General features: G+C 47.8%; 1 protein-coding gene across 1 annotated transcript in view; it reads right to left on the reverse strand.

The window, feature by feature from the left end:
• The window catches only part of LOC149339774 (uncharacterized), a 59624-nt gene that overhangs the window by 13175 nt on the left and 25532 nt on the right, over window positions 1-20917 (reverse strand). The window contains exons 6-8 of the mRNA XM_089550993.1: window positions 16421-16507; window positions 7374-7685; window positions 5648-5845 (exon numbers count right to left, since the gene is read on the reverse strand). Of these exons, the coding sequence (XP_089407119.1) occupies window positions 5648-5845; window positions 7374-7685; window positions 16421-16507 (597 nt within the window). The remainder of the gene's footprint in view (window positions 1-5647; window positions 5846-7373; window positions 7686-16420; window positions 16508-20917) is intronic.

Consider the following 20917-nt stretch of genomic DNA (forward strand, 5'->3'; position numbering starts at 1 on the left):
GCCAGAAAAGACTAACTAAGAAAACGTCTTAGATTGGACAATACTCACGGAGAACCTGTTCCAGTGTGAAGTATGCGGAAAAGAAAGGATTACGCAAGGCATCAGTTCTAGAGCGCATTTCAAGAACCTTCAGCTCATGATCACGTAGTTGAGAAACGAAAGGAAGGAACCAGTCAATCAAACAATTATTCAGTTTGGAATTTGCGACAATTCTCTGTGTTCTTGTGCAAAAGATTGCGTTTTTGGGTCGCATGCAAACCATTTCTTGTCGAAATAGCTTTTTTACTGAATCGAAAACAAGCGGGGTGAATTGTTATTCGACGTTTGCACTGGATGATAGTGCTAATTCTGACGTGGGCAGCCGTACCGCAATGCACTGTGCTCTTATGATCAGCTCATCGTTGCAGTGAAAGCTGAAACCTATCTTGGGCGAAAGTCGTGGATCGGTCATAGAAAACTTTCGTGTGCGTTGTGGAAGTATTTGGGTCATCTAGAAAGCTTATTTAAGACCAATACTTAAATACAGTTGCGTTCTATTCTCTATTCGTCCAAAATACAACTGTCGAGCTTTCTTTAATATAGAGAGGCGTGCTAAGTATATTTGGCTTGCATTGCCCAAATAAGTTGCAAATGTTGCCCTCCTTTCGGAAGCGCGCATACGAGACTTTTCCAGTGCTTTTCTAACTCCTGAATGAACCTGAATGGAACTTTTTTTAACGGTACTCGGGTGTATTATCGGCGACGCTACACACGTTTTTTTTTTTCTGCACAATCAGCTTTGCTTTTCGGTATTCACTGGCCCAGGTGTAATCTTGTTCAGACTATCTCTATAAATACAAATTTCTCGAAAACTGCAGTTTCACTTCGGTATTCACTGGCCCAGGTGTAATCTTGTTCAGACTATCTCTATAAATACAAATTTCTCGAAAACTGCAGTTTCACTCAGGTGCGTACAACGCATTAGTTATGCGCAGGCTGATCTTGAAAGTTGCTTTTAGTGTACATTATCAGGTAATGCAAAGAATTCAGCTACCACGGTGTTAAATAGTCTCCTACATGGTTACGTGTTAGCTTTTATAAGAAAAAAAAGAGGTTGTTCCCACTGATACCTCTGAGCATGAGAAGAAGCGGCAGTTTTCGTTTATTCTCAGGGGCTTTCCAGTACCTTTTTCTTCTTGGTCCCGGAATATATGCTTCTCGTCAATGTACTGGGTATGCACAGGACTACCGGCAGGATATCTCAAGTGGCTATGCTCCCGGATTGCCTCTCTGTTTTGACAGCGCAGAGAAGCTAGGGGAACAGTCTTTTGAGTTTATCATGTTTGGTTTTTACCCGCTCAGATATAAAAGTAGTGCGGTTTCTGTAGATTCCGGAGCACTGCGGCTTTTACTCAAATTCTATGACGAATTTCTAACCGCATTTATCCCCCGAGAGACATGCGTGCATCGCTAATACCAAAAATGTTCTAGTTTACAGTGGCTTTTTCGAGTGTTACGAGCATATTCACTACCAAAACCATGACCCCTATCTTGATATGGCATGGTGCCGGTGCCTAACGTTACCATGGAGTGTTTGTTTCGTTTATGCAGAGCAATGCATTCCTAGGTATCCATTACGTTCTTTCGCCGTACAATTCTGCGCATAAATCTTTATATATGCCGTTCAGCGTTCACCGCGTAGAAACTATGGGATTCACGCAGCGAAGTTGAATCCCTAGAACACTATATGCCTACTTTCGGGCGATTTGCTCCTTAGAGAAGAGCTTATTCAGACACTCCCCACGTTCTAGTAGGGCTCTATTACTACAGTTGTCCTTTCATTTGGTTGAAACGTCAAAGAGAATTCTCTGAAGCCCGTGTGCGAGTTACTGCAAAGTTGTATCATAGGAGCCGGGAGACTACTTTGCTAACTCACAAAAAAAATTTCTTCATTCCAAAAATTGAGTGTTTAACTTAGAGCCTAACTCCAAAACGTCCGAATCTTAAAATATTACTGTCAACCTTCCCTGCTTCTTAATTCATTTGGTTAGTTCTGTTCTGTATACTTCTGCATATTTCATACTGTGCGCTCACTCTGGAATCTTGCGGGATGTGAGGTATTCAGAAAGGTGCGTTGTAGCGAACTATGGATCGTAAGGTCCCGAACTAGCTTAGTTTTTAGAGAACGCAAGAACCTAGTGAAACGGAAGGTCATCGTCCATTTGCGGTAAGAGGGAAAGAATAGGTATTCAGAATCTTGATGCAGAACAGATATTCGGCTTTAACTGAGGACGACACCGTCAGTGTTCAAATAATGAACGATAATCTCAATGCTATCATCGCGCTCTGCGCAGTAGGTGCAGGTTGTAGAATGGTTAGACAAAGTACCGGTAAGCTTTCTCAGGAAACGAAAGATCTGATGAAAGACGTCAAACCATGAAAGCTTCTAACGACACAGACAGAACACAATTGGCAGAACTATGAAAGTGATATACAAGCGCAAGGCAGCTGGTGTAAGGAAGTTTAGTATGGATTTAATTGACCATGCTCTCAAGAAAGGAGCTAGCCTAAAAGCGTTAAAGAAGAAACTAGGCATAGAGCAAGAGCAGGTGTGTGTATGCGCTAAGAAACAGGGGACAATGTAGCAATGTAGTAGCGGGAAATCTAGAAGGTGGGTAGAGAGCAATCAAGAAGCCGAACAGTTGTACTTAAATCTTTAGAGCAGAAATGTAATCAGGACGTTAATGAAAGAGGCAGTAGCGCCGAGCAATGACACATCCCGCCAGCAACGAAAAAGGAACTAAAGAATGCCTTCGAAGTAATACAAATGAGAAAGCAGCTGGTGAGGATCAGGTAACAGCAGATCTGTTGAAGTATGGGGGGGGGGGGGGGGAGGGAAGATTGGACTGGCATAAGCAGCCACCCTTTATACGCAATGCCTTGTGACCTCGAGCATACGGCAAGCGTGGAAAAACGCTAACATAACCTTAATTCATAAGAAAGGAGACGTTAAAGACTAGGCGAATTACGAACCGATCTGCTTACTGTCCGTTGCCTGCAAGGAATTCACTATGGTGAAAGCTAATGGAGTAAGGACAACCTTAGACTCAGGTGACAGATAAATGTGCAGAATATTACGAGCCCTTATAATAATCTTCATTGATTACGAGGAAGTATTTCACTCAATGAAAACGTCATCAGTCATGCAGTCATTGCGGAATCATCGTGCAGAAAAGTCTTATGAAAAATACTGGCAGATATCTATAGCGACTGCGCGGCTACCATAGCCCTCCATAAAGCCAGCAATAAAATTCGAATACGGAAGAGTATTATGCAGGGATACACGCTCTCGCCAATGCTATTCACCGCCTGCTTACAGAACGGGGGGGGGGGGGGGGGGGGGGGGGGGCGTAGCGGGGGGCGGTAGAACGCTAGATGAATGGATGTGATTAAGAGATCTGCGAGGATAAGCTGGTCACAGGTGGCACAGGACGTGATTAATTGTGGTTGTGGGTGAGGCATTTATCCTGACGGGCAGCAGCAGCCGTCAAATTGATTCCTCTGCGGATTCAAGGCCTCATTCAAGGATGTTCGCCATATTGCCTTATTGTGACACAATTGCGAGCAATATATCTCAATGAATTGTGTTCTGTTCTGACTCATGTACCCTCTCCTACCTCCCCGATATAGAATAGTTCACCTTGAATCCACTCTGGTAACATACCAGGTAACCAGTTATCGTTTCTCGGTATTGAAGATTGCAGTCCTGTATTTCTGTGAGAATATCGACACTTCATTTTGTTTTATAAGCGATGTCGTCTGCTGCTCAAGGTTACTCCCAAATCATTATGTCGCCCAGCCTTCATGTTGTCCCCACTTTATTTACTACGTTTTCTCCCCATAGGTGAGCACTGCAGGAAAAAAATTTAAGCACTTTTTTAACGACCTCGATAAACTGCTGCTAACTTGACGCTACTTGCCAAATGGTCTCGAGCACAAGGGATGCTCACGGGGACGACAATGCCAAGCCACGCGTGCGCACAGCCTAGAGGATCGAGGAGCGCTGAGAAAGACATACGCAGAAAAGAGTCCCGTTATCGGTTGCCACGATTGCTGGCACGTGGCCACTCGCTGCTTGGCGGAATCCTATTCTCTAAGCGTGTGCTGTGTTGTCTTGTATGGCACCTAGGTAGCTAAGACCATCATGCGCCAAGCACAAGGTACGCAGCTTTCAAGCTTCACAGGCCAGGGGGCTGCCTTTAATTATTCACTGCACGCGCTCTTGCCTCGCAGTTACCGATCACCTACTCATTGCAATACGTGTCATTTTGGTGGGACCAAAGCAAGACTTCGTACAAAGAGCAAATATCTTTAAGACTTTTTAGACTAACGAGCTTCACCTGTCCTCTTCGTTTTATGTGTGATGAAGAAATAAAACGAATAAAAATTGATTTCATGTGCGCAATGTTAATAATGAATTACAATAATTATGCCAGGAATTTAAATCGGTATTATGTTAATATTTCTTTGAAATAACTGTCGTTATTCGCAAGAACCACTGTGCTGACTTCTGCATAGTAGCATAAGAATAGCGACTTAAGTTGTAAAGACTGAAAGAAATTCAAGTAAAAAAAAATTCTACCGTATTTCCTGCAGCAGGGAGTTCGATATATAATAGAGGCACCATCCACAACGCGGGCGCATTACACATTCACAGGAAAAGATGCCTTAGGATTTTATTCACCTCTCTCGAGCCTAGACCATTTTTTTCCACTTTTTAAAATATTTTTAAGGACACGACATTGTCACGGGCCTCATTACTTCCTTTTTTTTTAGATCCATGCAGGCATCAGTAGGTGTTGTAACGTCTAATATTTATCACGCCAGGAGATAGACTGGTAAGTTCGTTATTGGCACACAAACACAAAGCGTAAGGTGAAAAACGTAGCGCAAAGAGACGAGGACACAGAAAGACGGACAACACACGGTGCTTCTGAAATATATTCTAGTACAACGGGCCCTTTTATGTGTTCTGTGGATACTTCGACTGTCATAGCCATCATTGCTGTTGCAACCAGTCGCGCTAGGACATTCTCGTAGCGCCGTGTGTTGTCCGTCTTTCTGTGTCCTCGTCTCTTTGCGCTACGTTTTTCACCTTGCAGTTATGAACCAACAAGCCCAAGCATATACCCTTCACAAAGCGTATATTTTACATCTGAAGAGCTTCATGCCTTCAATAGCCCTTTGGTCTTGCCCTATGCCGTGTATGCAACATTTATGCAAGACATCAATGTTTACGCGCGTTCAATAGTTCGGGCCTAATCAGTGTAAGCATACAGACATAGCCGAAGTTAATTGGATACGAGCTCACTGAAAAACACAAGTATTTCTGCGAGGTCCACTCAAGGAGGCGAATTAAAAACAGAATCGTGAGGGACCATGCGGGCTCTATCCGTTCTTACTTTTACTGACCTATGGAAATTAATTTTTGTCTGCTTATCTGCATCACGTAAACTTTTCTCCATGACCGTACATCAATCGAGAGTAGATTCAGTGAATCACTATCTCAAAGTACAAAGTCATTTAACTTGTTCAGCAGTGACCTTGTACAAGGGCGCTCTCTGGGGACAGAGGGCTTGCACGTTTGACTTGATTGCTCGATGCTCACCAAATAGCGCTTCCACCTCGGACTTGTTGTAGAACTGCTTCGGGAATCCGAGGACGCGGCGAAGGTTTCTGGCTTTTCGCAGAGCCAGGGTCTTGAGGGGGTCCTTGAACCAAGCCGTGCTCTCTAGTTTGCGTTTAAGAGCGTCAATAATGTCCTGCAACATTCGTTTGGCTGACACCAGCGTAGAAACCGGGACGTCTACGATGAGGCGCATCCGTTGCAAAATGACAGGGGCATCGTGGTGGGAGAGGAGACGTCCGCATGCACAGAAACAAAAATAAGCGCTTAGCTCGCTTAGTTGTGTTTAGCTTAGTTCACAGTTTTTTTTTTCTATTCAAGTGTGGAATAAAATTTTCGAAGCAGCCCCTCAGTGCATATTCAATTCACGTGCTCAGCGTATGAGAAAAGGGTACAAGCCTCCAGGAAAGTAGTCGGAGAAAAATCTGGGTTCCAGTAAAAGGGCTCCAGTTTTGTCCTATTTAGACGAACAGTGAGTACTCTCTCTTTACCCTTTTCTGGTGGAGCTCCCCTCTGCGGCTTGAGGTTGACACCGGTCACTCGCGTCATAGACTGTATGTTATTGACTAATGGTCTGCACGATCTGGTGGTCAATGTGTTCCACTAATAGCAGTTGTTTCCTAGAATTTTTCGTACTTTCAGTGCTCAGCCGACAACCTTTAGCTTCGACTTAACAACCGCCAGAGTCGGAAAGGGGGGCTCGGCGTCCCGATGAGTTATGCGACGCTCCACGGCACATCAGAGTTACAAGAACGAAGAAATCGAAGCATAAACAACCACGAAGACATGCGAAAAGAAAAGGGTGATGACGCCCCCGAGTTTGATGTGAGGGTAACGGTCAAGTTCTGCTGTAAGGAAAAAGTTCGACTTTCGGGAATACATTCAGGGCTCCACTAAGGAGAGTATGGCTGCTAAGAGCTCTGAGACTCACGAATTGTGGGGTAAAAAATATTGTACAATAGAAGAACGATGTGATATTAGTGCTAAGGTGTGATCGTGTCGAAACGCTAGGTAGCGGACTGACGCTCTCTTGCCTCGTGCTCATTTTTCTTCTTCACGCATACTATTTAGGGAGCCGATTTCAGTGAACAAGGCTTGCTTAGGGAACTCGAAACTTCCGTCTCCTTTTGACCATAACCATTAGTCGACGTTTCTTTTTTTCCGTTTGAATGACCCGAATAAGAACAAGAAACATAAACTGCAACTGTGTATCGATATGCCAGCATCCTTTTTTAAAGTGCGAACTAGGCACTCGTGCTGGCTACTGGTGTGAACTGTTCCGCACAAAATCAAAGCGCTGGGCAATTTAGCTTGGTGTTTTTGGTTCTCCATAAGAGTTCACCGGGAGGTTGATTTAGCTAATGCTGTTCCTTTTCCAGGCCGTGGCGCGACACTGTAGCGGTATAGCAATTTCCATAACATTATCATGTGGCCTCGCTTAGGGTATGGCAGAAATTATGAATGTTTGCCTAACCTGCCTGAAATATGAAAACCGTGCATGTCTAGATAGTCTGAGAAAACATGACGAGGACTAGTCAGGCGTCATTTACTCTAGACAAAGAGGTATCTTACCGAAAAATCCTCCCTGTCTCCTTTTACTCTAAAACCGAAACGCCAAAGCCATGCGTGAACAAGTCTTACACGGCTTGTATTGAACATGCCATTTAACGTTCGAGTATTGTAACAAAAGAGAAAAATTACCACTCACTTTTACCGATGTATGATTTTGTGATGGCCAGCTCCATATTTTGAAGAAGTAATTGGTAACAGTACTTATGGACGGCTTCTGGATCTCTGGGATACAGTTCCGTAGCTGTCCGGATAATCTCACTTCCATGGGCTATGGCAAGAAGCCGATGTAAAACGCACCAAGCTACGAGGAGCCGAGAGTGGTCGCGGTCAAAAGCGTCGGTGTCCATGACCAGATCCACGATGTCCGTCGCATTATCAAACACCATTACCTTGCTCGAAGCGTTGAATGTGTGGTTCGAATGAGTAGTGATCATCTGCACCCAACGAGCTGAAAGAAATAAGCGACCAGAACTTGTTATATTTTTTTCTGGGACTACCGCACCGTGCGTCCCTAATTAGCGCAGGGATAGCAAATAGAAGGGCAACTAGTCGCTCAAGACTGCGCATGGTGAAGGCTCACCGTGCAGAAGAAAAACTGCAATGTTTACTACATTCGAATCAGAGCGAAAGCAGGGATTTGCGCTATGTAGAACACGACGATGAGCAGGCAGTGACGTGGGACGGTGCAGATGGAAGTTGATGTAGATGACGCTCTCCAATGCACAGCAGGAGAGTGTGGCGTGAGGACATCATCATCATCATCAGTGTGGTGCAGTTTAACATGTAGCGTGTTGACTGCGCCGATGGCCAATTTTTTTTAGGGCCACGACGTTTCGCAGGAAGTCTGAGATCTTGTGCCCTGTACGGGCGCCCGGCAATGTCCGCATGCAGGAAAATGGAGTCGGTCATCAGCTGACCGGTTGGGCGTCGGGGCAGAACGATGCGCAATTAATTACTGCCAGCAAAAGCCTGAGCAGTACCTTGGCCAGAGGCCGATCGAACCTTTCGTGGGGAGATCATCGAGCAACGTGTCCGCTTCGAACAACGTCTTCATCTTTCTCCGATCTATCGGACAATTCCAAATTTCTCACATCTAGATGGTTACTTCCAAATCTAAAGACTGACCTCAAGACTTGAGCGGACTCTCATCCATTTCGGGGCAACGTGAAGCTTAATGGTGAGGTGTGCCGGGGTGTGATTAGAGTGCGGGCTGATGAGACGACGGCTACCCTCAAGAATACGGGGAGTGGCGCGGAGGTGAGATATCATTTGTGCGTAAACTGGGAAACACAAATGTAGTGGTGCTCCCCTTTGTGGGCTGCAAGGTGCCCCACTACGTGCATTGCAATTGTGAATGCACATTTGTGCGAGAATATAAATGGGCGATCCCTGCATGCTACCGCTGCGGGACCATCGGCCATCGGGTCGACAACTGCCCACACCCGGACATCGGAATATGTGAATTTGCGGGAACAATGTAGGAGCCTCCGAGCAGGGTTTAAAACAACATGACTGTACCCCATGCTGCATAGTTTGCGGGCAGGCCTATCTGATTGGCTCAGCGGACTGCAAGGGCAAGTTTCGGCGTCTCCAACGAGCGAGACCGCTAGCCAGCAGCAACAAGGGGGGCAACCAAGCAAGCCGAGCAAGTCGCCTGAGAACAAGGCGGGAAAGTCCGACAAAGCTGCCGGGCAACAAGGAAGCAGGAAACAACCACCTCCCCCTCCCAAAAAAAATTAGCTGTGGCTTAGCTCTGGTTAAGGCTGAGTGATTGCGAAAGCAATAGCTCCTTGGCTGCGCTTGGCTCTGCTGGTGGTGGGCTCGCCATTCTGCGGCATAGGCGCGTTGCTTAGCCAACTGCTCTTGCCTTTCTTCAACTGTCTCCTCGGCACGGCGCCGGCATTTGCGCGCAGCACGTAGCGACGCCTTGTACAACTCCTCAGACATGACTAAGCGGAGCGCGCCTGCGGCGCCCCGTTTATCCTCTCCTAGCGAGCGCCCTCACGCGGCGGGCCGAGGAGGCCGTCACGTGGTAGCCGCCGCGCCGAGCGAAGGAACGACTACGGCCGAAGAGACGAGTTGGGGCCCCTGCCCTCCTCTGGTCGTGACGTCACGCTGTCACGTGGTCGTGAGCCGCAGCTGCGCCGGAGCGAAGCAACGACCTCTACCGACGGCAGAAAAGTGATAGCAGTATTGCTTTCGCAATAAAAGGCGAAATCCGGGACCGGTGCCAAGCCGCCAGCTTTCCAAGCCGGGGATTCTCACCGCCCCCCCCCCTCTCTTGGCTACAACTCACCTTCCACATGAAAGGTAAGCAACTGGGCGGGTGTCATCTCTATTTCCTCTCCCTCCGTTCTCCTCTCAACTTGGGCTGAGAAAAGAGCTAGCGTTTCTCAAAAAGCAGAACGCGCAGCTAGAATCTACAGTGGCTCATTACAAAACACTAGGGCAGAGCCACCTCTCTCGAAAACGATGGAGGACGCTGATGAATCGGCGTCTTGTGATCGAGCGTCGCTCCGTTGTCAAGTGCTCCACTCACTGCAAATACGGAAAGCCGCATGACGGATATTGAGCAAAATGTGGCTGATCACATGGCCCAACTACCAGCGATTGTTACACAAATCATCCAAACACAAATGCAGCAGCTGGTAACAACCATAAAACAGCAACTAACTGTGTCCATTAATCAGGAAGTCACCCAAAACATTAAAGCCTGGATACAAGCTAGCCCAAAATTATATAGGCGTGCAGGACACGTAAAGGAAGCAGGTCGCTCATCCAAAATTCGCCGCGACGCTATTGAGGTCGAAAATGAGGATAACTCCCTCGCTACCGTGCAGGGCACCAGCGCAGTGAGTGGGGTGAACCAGCCAGCATCTAGCCTTCATCATGGCTCAGGGCACTAAGCGGACACCTCGTAAAACAAAACAGGAACCTTTGGGTATAATACAATTAACTTGCAGAGGCTTTCGCGACCACGCGAAGCGAGCACATTACGCCTTTACCTCGAAACATTGGAATCATGACGCCATTGTCGCGCTTCAAGAACATGGGGCTTCGGCCAAAAAATTCAGGGGGCCACTTTGTTGACCTAAAGTGCGGTGAGACGATGTGTGTCACTGATGTGTGGTTAAGAGTGAAACGCGACAGCGTCTTGCAACGCTGCCAGGGAGTCCACAGAACGCCATCGCCCGTTCGGTTCTACGCCTTGCTCGTCGGTAAATTGTTTTTTAATGAAAGGAAATGTATCTGCCTCGCATACCTCGGTGGACACCTGAACCTCGCCGCAACGGGGTGGAAGGAAGATGGGAGTGAACGGACACCGTATTCACTAGGCGCGCCTTTGTTCATTCCAATCCATCGAGCTGGCATGGCGGAGTGATTAACATGCTCGTATCGCACTCCGGAGACCGGGGTTCGATTCCTGAACTCGACCGATTTCTTACTCGGTTTAATTTATTTATCTGGCCTGACTAGAAAGGTTAATTCGGTTAATTGGGTAATTAAGCAATCAACTAAACTCATTCCCACTTACTTCGAGCATCACTATACGATCCCTTTAATTGGTTGCATGGTTATTAGGCAAAGTACAACTGGCCCCATTTGAAATTCGCGCACTGTGACGTCACGACCGCTTCGACAAACTGAAAAGCGTGACATTTCTGTCGACAACTCCTGCTTACAAAGATGAGGCATTAAAGGCTTCCGCCTTAAAAATTCAGGGGGCACTTTGACTGTCTAAAGTGTGTAGAGGCGGAAGCGTTTTCCGCACCACCTTCGCTGTTTCTGTGGCACTGGTGGCGTCACATATAATTGAGTACTAATTATTAAGTGATGACAAATCACTAATTAATTGTTAATTACTGATTAACGCCTGAATACTAATTAACTGCTAATTAATGACGCTTAAGCTCCGCCTTTAGGAGTGGAATGCGACAGCGCGTTGTAGCGCTGCCAGGGAGTCCACGGAACGCCACCACCCGTTCGGCGCGATGCCTTGCCCTTTGAACGCAACGCTTTTTGAGGAAAGGAAATGGCGCAGTAATTCTCTGTCATCTCGGTGGACACCTGAACCGCACCGTAGAGGAAGGGAGGAAGTGGGAGTGAAAGAAGATAGATAAAGAGGAGCCGTAATGAAGAAAATGAAAATTGCATTTGAGGAAAGGAAATTACGCAGTAACTGCCTCACATATCTCGGTGGACACCCGTCAAAATTCAGGGGGGCACTTTTTTTACCTAAAGTGTGGTCACTGATGTGTGGTTAAGATGTTAAGCTTCGCCCCTAAGAGTGGAACGCGACAGCGTCTTGCAACGCTGCCAAGGAGTCCATAGAACGCCATCGCCCATTCGGTTCTACGCCTCGCTCGTCGTTAAATTGGTTATTGAGGAAAGGAAATGTATCTGTCTCTCATTTGTCGGTGGACATCTAAACCTCGCCGGAAGGGAATGGAGGAGGATGAGAGTGAGTGAAGACACCGTATTCACTAGACGCGCCTTTGTTTATTCCAAATCATCGAGCTGGCATGGCGGAGTGGATAGCATGCTCGTCTCTCACGCCGAAGACCGGGGTTCGATTCCTGAGCTCGACCAATTTCTTAATCGGTTTTATTTATTTATAAGGCCTGAGTAGTAAAGCTAATTAGGCTAATTGGGTAATTAAGCAATTAACTAAGCTCAGTCTCACTTACTTGGAGCATCACTAATACGATCCCTTCAATTGGTTGCATGGTTACTAGCCAAAGTCCAATTGGCCCCGTTTGAAATTCGCGCACTGTGACGTCACGACCGTTTCCACCAATTGAAAAGCGTGACATTTTCTGTCGACAACTGCTGCTTACAACGATGAGACATTAAAGGCTTCCGCCTTAAAATTTCTGATTACAACATATTTCATCTTTGGTTACAGGCGCGAAAGAAGACAGAAAGACGGGAGGAAGCACCTTGTTCTGTGTTCTGTCTGTTCTGTGTTGTCTTTTTTCGCGCCTGTAACCAAAGATGAACAGTTGTCAACTTGCCCCGCAAGACGTTCTTTCAAACAACATATTTTAGCGGGACCCATCCACCTGTATTCTTCTACATAAGTTGTACACAGCACAGGAGGTAGATTTCGACATAGAGATAACGTACTCGTAAACTATAATCGCCGTGTTACCCCTGCGACGCTGTGACCCCCCTGTACACATATTGAACATGCACTGTCCGCCAAAGCTGAAAGATATTACTTTCTCATAGATTTTCAGCCGGGCACTGAAGATAGCTGGTCGGGACCCATTGCTGATTGTGGGCGATTTCCATGCCTCTAGCCAATTATGGGGCTGCAAAAAGGGGGAGGCGTGAGGTAGAAAGCAAGCGGAGTTTATCTCTGCGCTAAGCATCACCCTCCAGACCGACCCAGCGCATCCCACACGAAATGGAAACTCTGTGGCTCGGTACACGCGTCCTGATCTCACACTTTCCAAACACATCCAATACGTGGAATGGAAAAACACAGAAGACACACTAGGGAGTGACCACTGCATTATTAACACACTAATTCACACGCGGCCCCTCAAAAGAGCGCTCACACAGGCTCTACTCCCAGACTGGCAGGCTTTCAGAAAGTTCCTGCCCCCAGCCAGCCTGGTTAAAGATGGATACGAGCAGTGGGCCCAAACACTTATGACAACACTCATGAAACAAGAGACACAGAGACCACGGAGGAGTGCCCGGCGGTGGACAACCATCTACTCCACACCTGGGAATCCCGCCGCTGTCACAAAACGTCGGAAAAGACAGAAACATAAAAGAACACTCAAGAAACGCATCGTAGATCTCACTCACAAAGCAGCTCAGTATGCCTCCCAGCTTGCTGACGCCAACTGGATAGATTGCTGTAACACTGCTGCCCGGCAGATGTCCGGGAAGAACACTTGGAGGCTTTTCCGCAGCCTTATAGAACCCCCGCAAAGACCCGGGGTGAAGCACAGCGCCATTTACAACGAGCACTTGATCATTTCAAGGGCAGCGCAACTCAACTCGCAGAGGCGCTCAGGGACAAGTATCTCTACTGCAAACAGCAGGACCCTTGTAGTCAGGAGTACCTTTACGCAGGCATAGATAATCCTGAGTTGGACGAACAGTTCCAACTCTTTCATCTCAAGGCAGCCCTGGCTAAACTAAGAAGAGGCACTGCGCCTGGACAGAACAAGGTCACAGTCAAGCTGCTGGCCAATCTCCCTTAAAAGGCGTATGAGACCCTTCTGGAATACATCAACACTATATCGAAGGGCGAAACCCCTCTCCCTCTGGATTGGAAAACAGCTCTAGTAACCTTCATCCACAAGGTGGGAAAGGAAATCAACACAGACAACTTGAGGCCTATCTCACTCATCTCGTGTGTGGGCGAGCTGATGGAGACCATGGTGCGGGATAGGCTCTCCGAATACTTGGAACAACGAAACACATTTCTAGACACAATGTTCGACTTTTGCCCACATAAGTCGGCACAGGGCATGCTCCTCCAACTCAACAAAGACATATAGAGCCAGTCGAACATTCACATAATGACAAGGTCGTCCTGGCCTTGGACTTGAAGGGAGCCTTCGAGAATATCAAACACAGCGTCGTGCTGACACACCTTAATGAGACCCACTGTGGCCGCAACACTTTAAACTATATCAAAGACCTTCTCACCGATCGAGCCGCACTAATCAAAATCCAAGAGGCAGAAAATGGTCCATATCAAATGGGTACGCGGGGGACACCACAAGGCGCGGTGCTATTCCCCGTACTCTTTAATTTGGCTATGCTCCATCTCCCGGACCAATTGCAGGGTATTGAAAGTATATGGCATGCCCAGTATCCCGATGGTATCACGATCTGGGCCACAGAGTGAAACTTAGGGCGCATGGAGGAATGCCCGCAAACAGCCGCCCACGTGGTGGATCGCTACGCAGGACACTGTAGTCTCCAATGCGCACCTGAAATCTAAATTTGTGCACCTTAGGGCATCCCCTAAGGACACTACCAAAGTACATCTCTCGTTAACAAGTGGCCCCATACAAAAGGCCAAAGAGATTCGAATACTTGGACTCTTCATCCATAACCAAAGAAGAGTAGACACAACATTGCAGAAACTCCAGAAAATTGGAGCCCAGGTGGGCCGTATGGTCCGCCGCGTCTCCAATATGAGAGGGGGTTTGCGAAGCAGGGATGCAATTCGGCTAGCCCATGCTTTCGTAATCTGGCGAATTCCCTATTCGGTCCCTTATCTACACTTGCGGAAGCACGACGAAGACGTGGTTGAGTTAATACTCTGTAAAATGATGAAGAGGGCACTTGACCTTCCTGTCTCCACCTCCAATGCGAGGCTTCTTGCATTAGGAGTGGTGAACACCTTTCAGGAGCTCAAGGAAACCCATCTCACAAATCAATACACGAGGCTAGCCCAAACGAAGTCGGGCCGGCACATGCTAGCCCGGCTTCACATCCAACACGATTTCCACATTCAGGAGCGCTTCATAGTGCTTGAACTCTCGTGACGTGCCGTCAGAGTTCGACCCCTCCCCACTGAGATGGATAAGTAAGATCACAGTGGTCGTCGCCAGGCTTGGGCGGAAGCCTTAGCGCGCCACTATGACAACAAGCATGGTGTCTACTATGTAGATGTAGCCGGGCCGAACCATGGGGGGTGGTACACGGCCGCGGTCATACATCAAGAAATGCAGGTGGATGGGCTCTCCTTTCGAGCCCCAGGCACAACACAAGCTGAAGAGCTTGCTATCGCCATAGCTGCTTCTGATTCAAAATCCAAACACATCAAAACAAGCTCGTGTTCGGCGTGTCGCAATTATGAGGCTGGCTGGATAACTCCACTAGCTGAACGGATACTAAAGAACCGCAGCCGAGATACCGATCCTACTCCGCGCTTCATTGTGTGGACTCCGGGTCATCGGGGCCTAACAGGAAACGAAGCTGCAGACGCGGCGGCCTGAGCACTCATTCACAGGGCGTGCCCATTGGCTCCTGAGCACCTGGAACCTGAAGGTGGCTCCTTATTCTCGTTCAAAGATATAACATCTTATTATAAGGATAGGCATCGCATGTACCCAGCCACTGAAAAAGAACTCGGGAAAGCAAACGAACGCGTTCTGTTTCGACTATTCGCTAATACAATACTGTGCCCGGCACTACTAAAACACTTCGACCCGCGTTTACTGGCAGGTGCAAATACTGTTGGGAGGTGGCTGACACCTGCCACATGGTTTGGGCTTGCCAGCGCAACTCAGCTCTCTCCCCCCACCCTAACTAGAAAGGAATGGGAGGTTTCCCTGCTTGGCCCTGCTTTGGTCAAGAGGGCTAAGCTGGCGGCTTCGACCAATGGGGTCCCGGAATAAGGACTCCATCCATTGCGAGGCTCTTTAAAAGAGCCTCACCTCTTTTATTAAATAAAGGCTTCTCATCATCATCATCGCAGCCGGGGCACCGCGCTGTTTAAGAGCGCAGTTCTTTGGAGCCCGTTCCTGCGTTTCGCGGCGTCGCCTTTCTTCCTCGTAATTAGCAGTGGACACCTTAGTGGCGCTTTAAGCTCCGAAACCAATAGAGCGCGAGCTTGGAAAGCAGAGGGAAGGCGCATGACTACCCTCCTGGAACAGTGCACGCCTCAGTCGTGATTTAAGCTACGTGGCGGTTGTGACACATGTGCGCTGCATGCGTTGTCATTCACAACGTTGTGGCAGAAACGCGGCACTGAAGCCATTGGCCATCGGCGTTCATTGTGTTCATTGCCGGTGGCGTTGTTTTACACTCCAATGATTTCTTCGACTACAAAGATTACTTCATGACAATCAAGAACTTTTAGTGCAGTGTTTCTTGAGGAAGGAATATGTGTGAAAAATAAAAAGTTGTCTGTAATTGCACGTACATGTCTTGCTCAAATTCTTCACCTCAATCTATCGAAAAGCTTAAACAGCTGATCCGCTGCGCTCAAATTTCCCGTTAGAAACTACGTAATCGTCGTAAATTTTTTCGTGCATCGAATTATCGAACTATTTCGCGATTCTCTTCGAGTTCGATCTATATATCCAGGTTTAACTTCATGTGCACAATATTTTTTGCTAGTTATCAAAGAGGAGGAATGTAGGCCAAATCCTGTGTGCATTTTATGATACGCCAAGATGTGTGCGTGAAGAAAGCAAGACGTACCTTGTGAAACGGTAGTTTTTGTATATTCTGACAACCTGCGCACTGTCGTCGTAAAGGTTTTATTAATCTTGAACGCAGATAGTCGAACTGCAACGAAAGAAAGCGTGCAGTACTTGAGAAATTGCGCAAGTAGTGAAAAAAAGCAACACTTACTAAACTCCGTTAAAACATGATATAAAATAATTATCTCACAAAAAATTTCTTTTTACCCAGTGTAAACTACCCATAGACTTTTTTCTGCAGTCTCCCTATAGATAAATCCTAAAGGTTTTTTATAGTCATTACAAATACTATTGACAGTCTATAGTCTATATATCTATCGCCTTATGCTTTTAGTAGACTTTTGTGCCTAGACTATGAATAGATAAAAATATCTCTATGCAGATAATCGAGTCTATAAAAAGTCTATAGACTGCACATAAACGACTTTTATAAAGAATAACATCAATATGCTAGGAAATATTATAATAAGGGGTGTATCGATATGTAGCGGTTACAATGTGGGCGCCTGGCTATACTGGCCAGACCGACGGGGTATAAAAGGAAGCTCAACGCAATAAAGGTGGTACTTACCGTGTTAGTCACATTGTCAGCGTCTTGTTATTCGAAGCAAGGGGAGCAGTATCTTTTAAGCACCGTGGTGGCTCAGTGGCTTTTATATTAGGCTGCTGATCCAGAGGTCGCTGGTTCGATCGCGGCCATAGAGGCATTATTTATACTGAGGCGATATAAAAATGCCCTGCCATTGTGTGACCTCAGATCACTTTCAAGAGCCTTGGTGGTCTGAATAACTTGGCAGTGTGGGGTTTGGACTAGATGGTACTCAGTGTTAACATTCATGGAGCAACAAACACACGGGGATGTAGTAGCACAGAAGCTCTAAAGGATCTAATAAATCATGGGCACTACACTATGGTGTCCCAAACAGCCCGTTCCTTGCTTCGGGGCGTTAAACACCACAGTTTGCAACCTACAAATTTTATTTAGAAGTATTGTTTCATGTTAAAAAAAGAAGAGAAAGAAAGCTGACAAGCTGACGCGGTCAAATGCTGTCTACTTCGTAAGCAGAATGTGCTTTTAGGATGATGCTAGCGCCAGCAGACGAGCAGAGGATTGTCTCACTTAAGCAGAAAAGGCGGGAAGACGATGGTGCAACTAGCAAGCTCCATGTGCGCATGTGCATACTCTTGTCCACTTCGCCACCACCGTCCTGCGTTACAGTGACGCCCCGTAACATTACTAAGAAACTGGAGAGTTTTACGACGAAGGCGCAGAAGTAGCACTGGTCACCAGACATTAATAAAGGAGACACTTAGGCTTGCCCAACGGGTGAGACCGAGCTATGTCCTTACCCACAAGCTTTGATTCTCGTTCTTTGATGTTCCATGCCGCTACCGAAAATCGTCCTACTTACTGCAAAAAATTCCTTCTTATTGACACTTTGGTGTTACACTGCTTTGGAAATTGCAATTTCCCCCAAACGCGAGTGAAAAGCGCGAGTGACTGTCAAGGAACATTCCTATCGCGTGACCTTCGTTGTACTACTGCAATGTTCTCGCGAAGTGATCATGGGCATGGATTTTCTTAATGAGCACAAGGCGATCATCGACCTGAGAACCAAGCTGATCACGCTTTCCACGGACGAAGCCATCCCTTCGATGAGAACTATGGAATATCTGAGAACATTTTCGCAATGGCCAAGCTGAAGGTTTGCTAACTTAATCGAAGAATACCGGCGCGTTAACACAGGAACGACGATTGCTTTCTTGGACGAAATATCCGACGTACAAGACTCCTTCGCCCTCTCCGAGCCATCCGCAGCAGACTCGCCTGACCAAGAGAACGCACCCACTTTCGACATCAACAAAGCCCTGCCCCCGAACAGAGAAGAGCAGATGCGCAATCTACTTCGAAGTTAGTGAGTGTTTCTCTTCATCGCCGAAGGTCCGACAAACGCCGATTGCCAAGCATCGCATTATTGTCAATTAGCACATCCGACCTCTCCATCAAAGCTCTTAACATGTGCCGCCGCGAGAACGACAAGCAAGCCGCGACCAAGCGGAAGTAATGCTTCACGACGACGTCATCCAACCTAGGCACCGGTTGTTCTAGTGAGAAAGAAAGACGGTGCACTTCGATTCTGCATTTATTACCGCCACTTAAACAACATCGCAAAAAAGGATCTTTCCCCTTCTCGATATTGACGATACACTGGACCGGCTCTGCAACGCTAAGTATTTCTCATCGATAAACCTCAAGAGCGGCTACTCGCTAATTGAGGTCGATGAAAGATATCGCGAGAAGGCCGCTTTCATCACAGCGGATGGCTTTTTCGAGTTCAAGGTGATGCCGTTTGGTCTCTGTTCAGCCCTAGCGACGTTTCAGCGAGTAATGCATATAGTGATGGCAGGCCTGAAGTGGCAGTTTTGTCTTGTATGTTTAGATGACACCGCTGTCTTCGCCTCGAACTTTGAAGAGCACATAACAAGGCTTTGAAGAGTAACAGAGGTAGTCCAGTCATCCGGTCTAACCCTGAAAGCAAAGAAGTGGAACTTCGCCTACGAAGAGATGCTGTTTCTAGGCCACATTGCTATCAAGGAGAGAGTACGGCCAATCCCGTAGAAAACAGTTAGTAACGCACTGTTTCTACCGCCGTCCCATACGAAAGCTATGCGCAGATTCTTCGGACTGTGCGCCTATTACCGACGATTTCTCAAGAGCTTTTCGCGCATCGCAGAGTTCCTGGCCCACCTGACAAAGGCAAACGTGCTATTAAAATGAGAAGCGCCGCAAGTAGAAGCCTTCAAGGAACTGCAACGTCGTCTACAATTCCCACCGATCCTCCCACACTTTGATGAAAACGCCCAGCCTGAAATTCATAGCGACGCAAGCAGCGTGGGGCTACTCGCTGTCCTCGTTCAGAAAAGCGGCGGTCGTGAGAAGGTAATCGCGTACGCTAGCCATTCACTCTCCAAGGCCGAGATTAACTATTCGACAGCTGAAAAGGAGTGCCTTGCCGTCATCTGGCTACGTCGAAATTCCTCCACTACCTGTACGGAAGACCGTTCAAGGTGGTCAGCCATCACCACGCGCTGTGCTGGCTTGCCAGTTTGAAGGACGCCTCCGGCCGGCTCGCTTGGTGGAGTCGGCGCCTCCAGGAGTTGGACGTAACCATCGTATACAAAACCAGACCCAAGCACTCTGACGCCGGCTGCCTGTCACGAGCCCCTGTAGATGTACCGCCGCCGGACGATCACGAAGACGCCTTCCTGGGTCTCATCAGCTCCAGCCCTTTTTTTGCACTACACGAATTCTCGGACCCCGAACTAAAAAGCCTTATCGAGTACTTGGAAGGCAAGGTTTCTTCAACCCCTTCCTCGTTCAAGTGAGGATTGTCTTCGTTTTGTATACAGAACGATGTCCTCGTGAAGAACTTGACTTTGAACAAACCTACCTCCTTGTTGTACCTGCAAGTCTGCGCGACGAAGTTCTTCAGGCTTCACTGGAGCAGCCGGCAGCTGGATATCTCGGATTTTCTCCCACCCTCCGCCGCATTTAAGACAAATATTGCTGGCTGCGCCGGTCTGCCGATGTCGCACATTATATGAAAACCCGTCGAGATTGTAAGCGACGGAAGACCCCTCCACCCGACCAGCAGGATTTCTGAACCCCATTGTACCCTCGTCAAGGCCCTTTCAGCAGATCGGCATTGACTTGCTTGGCCCTTCCCGAAGTCAACATCTGGAAATAAGTGGACTATCACAGTGACCGACTACTTGACCCGCTACGCCGAGGCAAAAGCCCCAGCGAACAGAACAGCAGAAGTCGGGAAATTTTTCCTGGAGTACATTCTTCTGCGACACGGTGCCCCCGATGTGCTCATCACGGACAGCAACCCGCCGCAACCCCAGCACCTCTACTGCCCGGCTCCTACCCGCTCCGTAAACCTCATCTCCCCCGCACACGCAGGCCTCCCGGGTAACGAGAAGGTCCACTTCCTCACCCGAGGTCTCACTTTCCGAGCTGGAGTTGGACCCCTTTCGCCACTCCAGTAGCGTCTGCATACATTCAGAGATATCCTTGGCCACTGCAGAGATACGCGGCACGTTTACACACCGCCGGCTCCCTCCCTAACCCTAACCCAGGCCTCCCACTGGAGCCGTCTTCAGAACCGTACTGCTCCTTACCCTATTCTTCTTCATTCCCGCTACCCCGATCAGTTCCTCTCCTCCTGTAAGCTCTGCGGGAAACCGAAAGACTTTAATCACATCCTCCTCACATTCCCTACCTTCCCACATCCTCCATCATCAACACGGCGGAGTCATACAGGCAGACTCTTCTGAGCAGCTCCGCTGCTGCTGACCAGCGCCAGATAATTACCGACGGCTTGAAGCGGATAGCAACTTGCCCTCTAAGCGCAGCCCCCCCAAGGGTTGCCTCGTTCCACATAAGGGGGGACAGGGCTTGCCTGCTCTGCATTGCTTGGAAATAAATATT

The sequence above is a fragment of the Amblyomma mixtum genome, chromosome 6 (assembly GCF_055824585.1).
Source record: "Amblyomma mixtum isolate Tamu chromosome 6, ASM5582458v1, whole genome shotgun sequence".
Taxonomy (NCBI): domain Eukaryota; kingdom Metazoa; phylum Arthropoda; class Arachnida; order Ixodida; family Ixodidae; genus Amblyomma; species Amblyomma mixtum.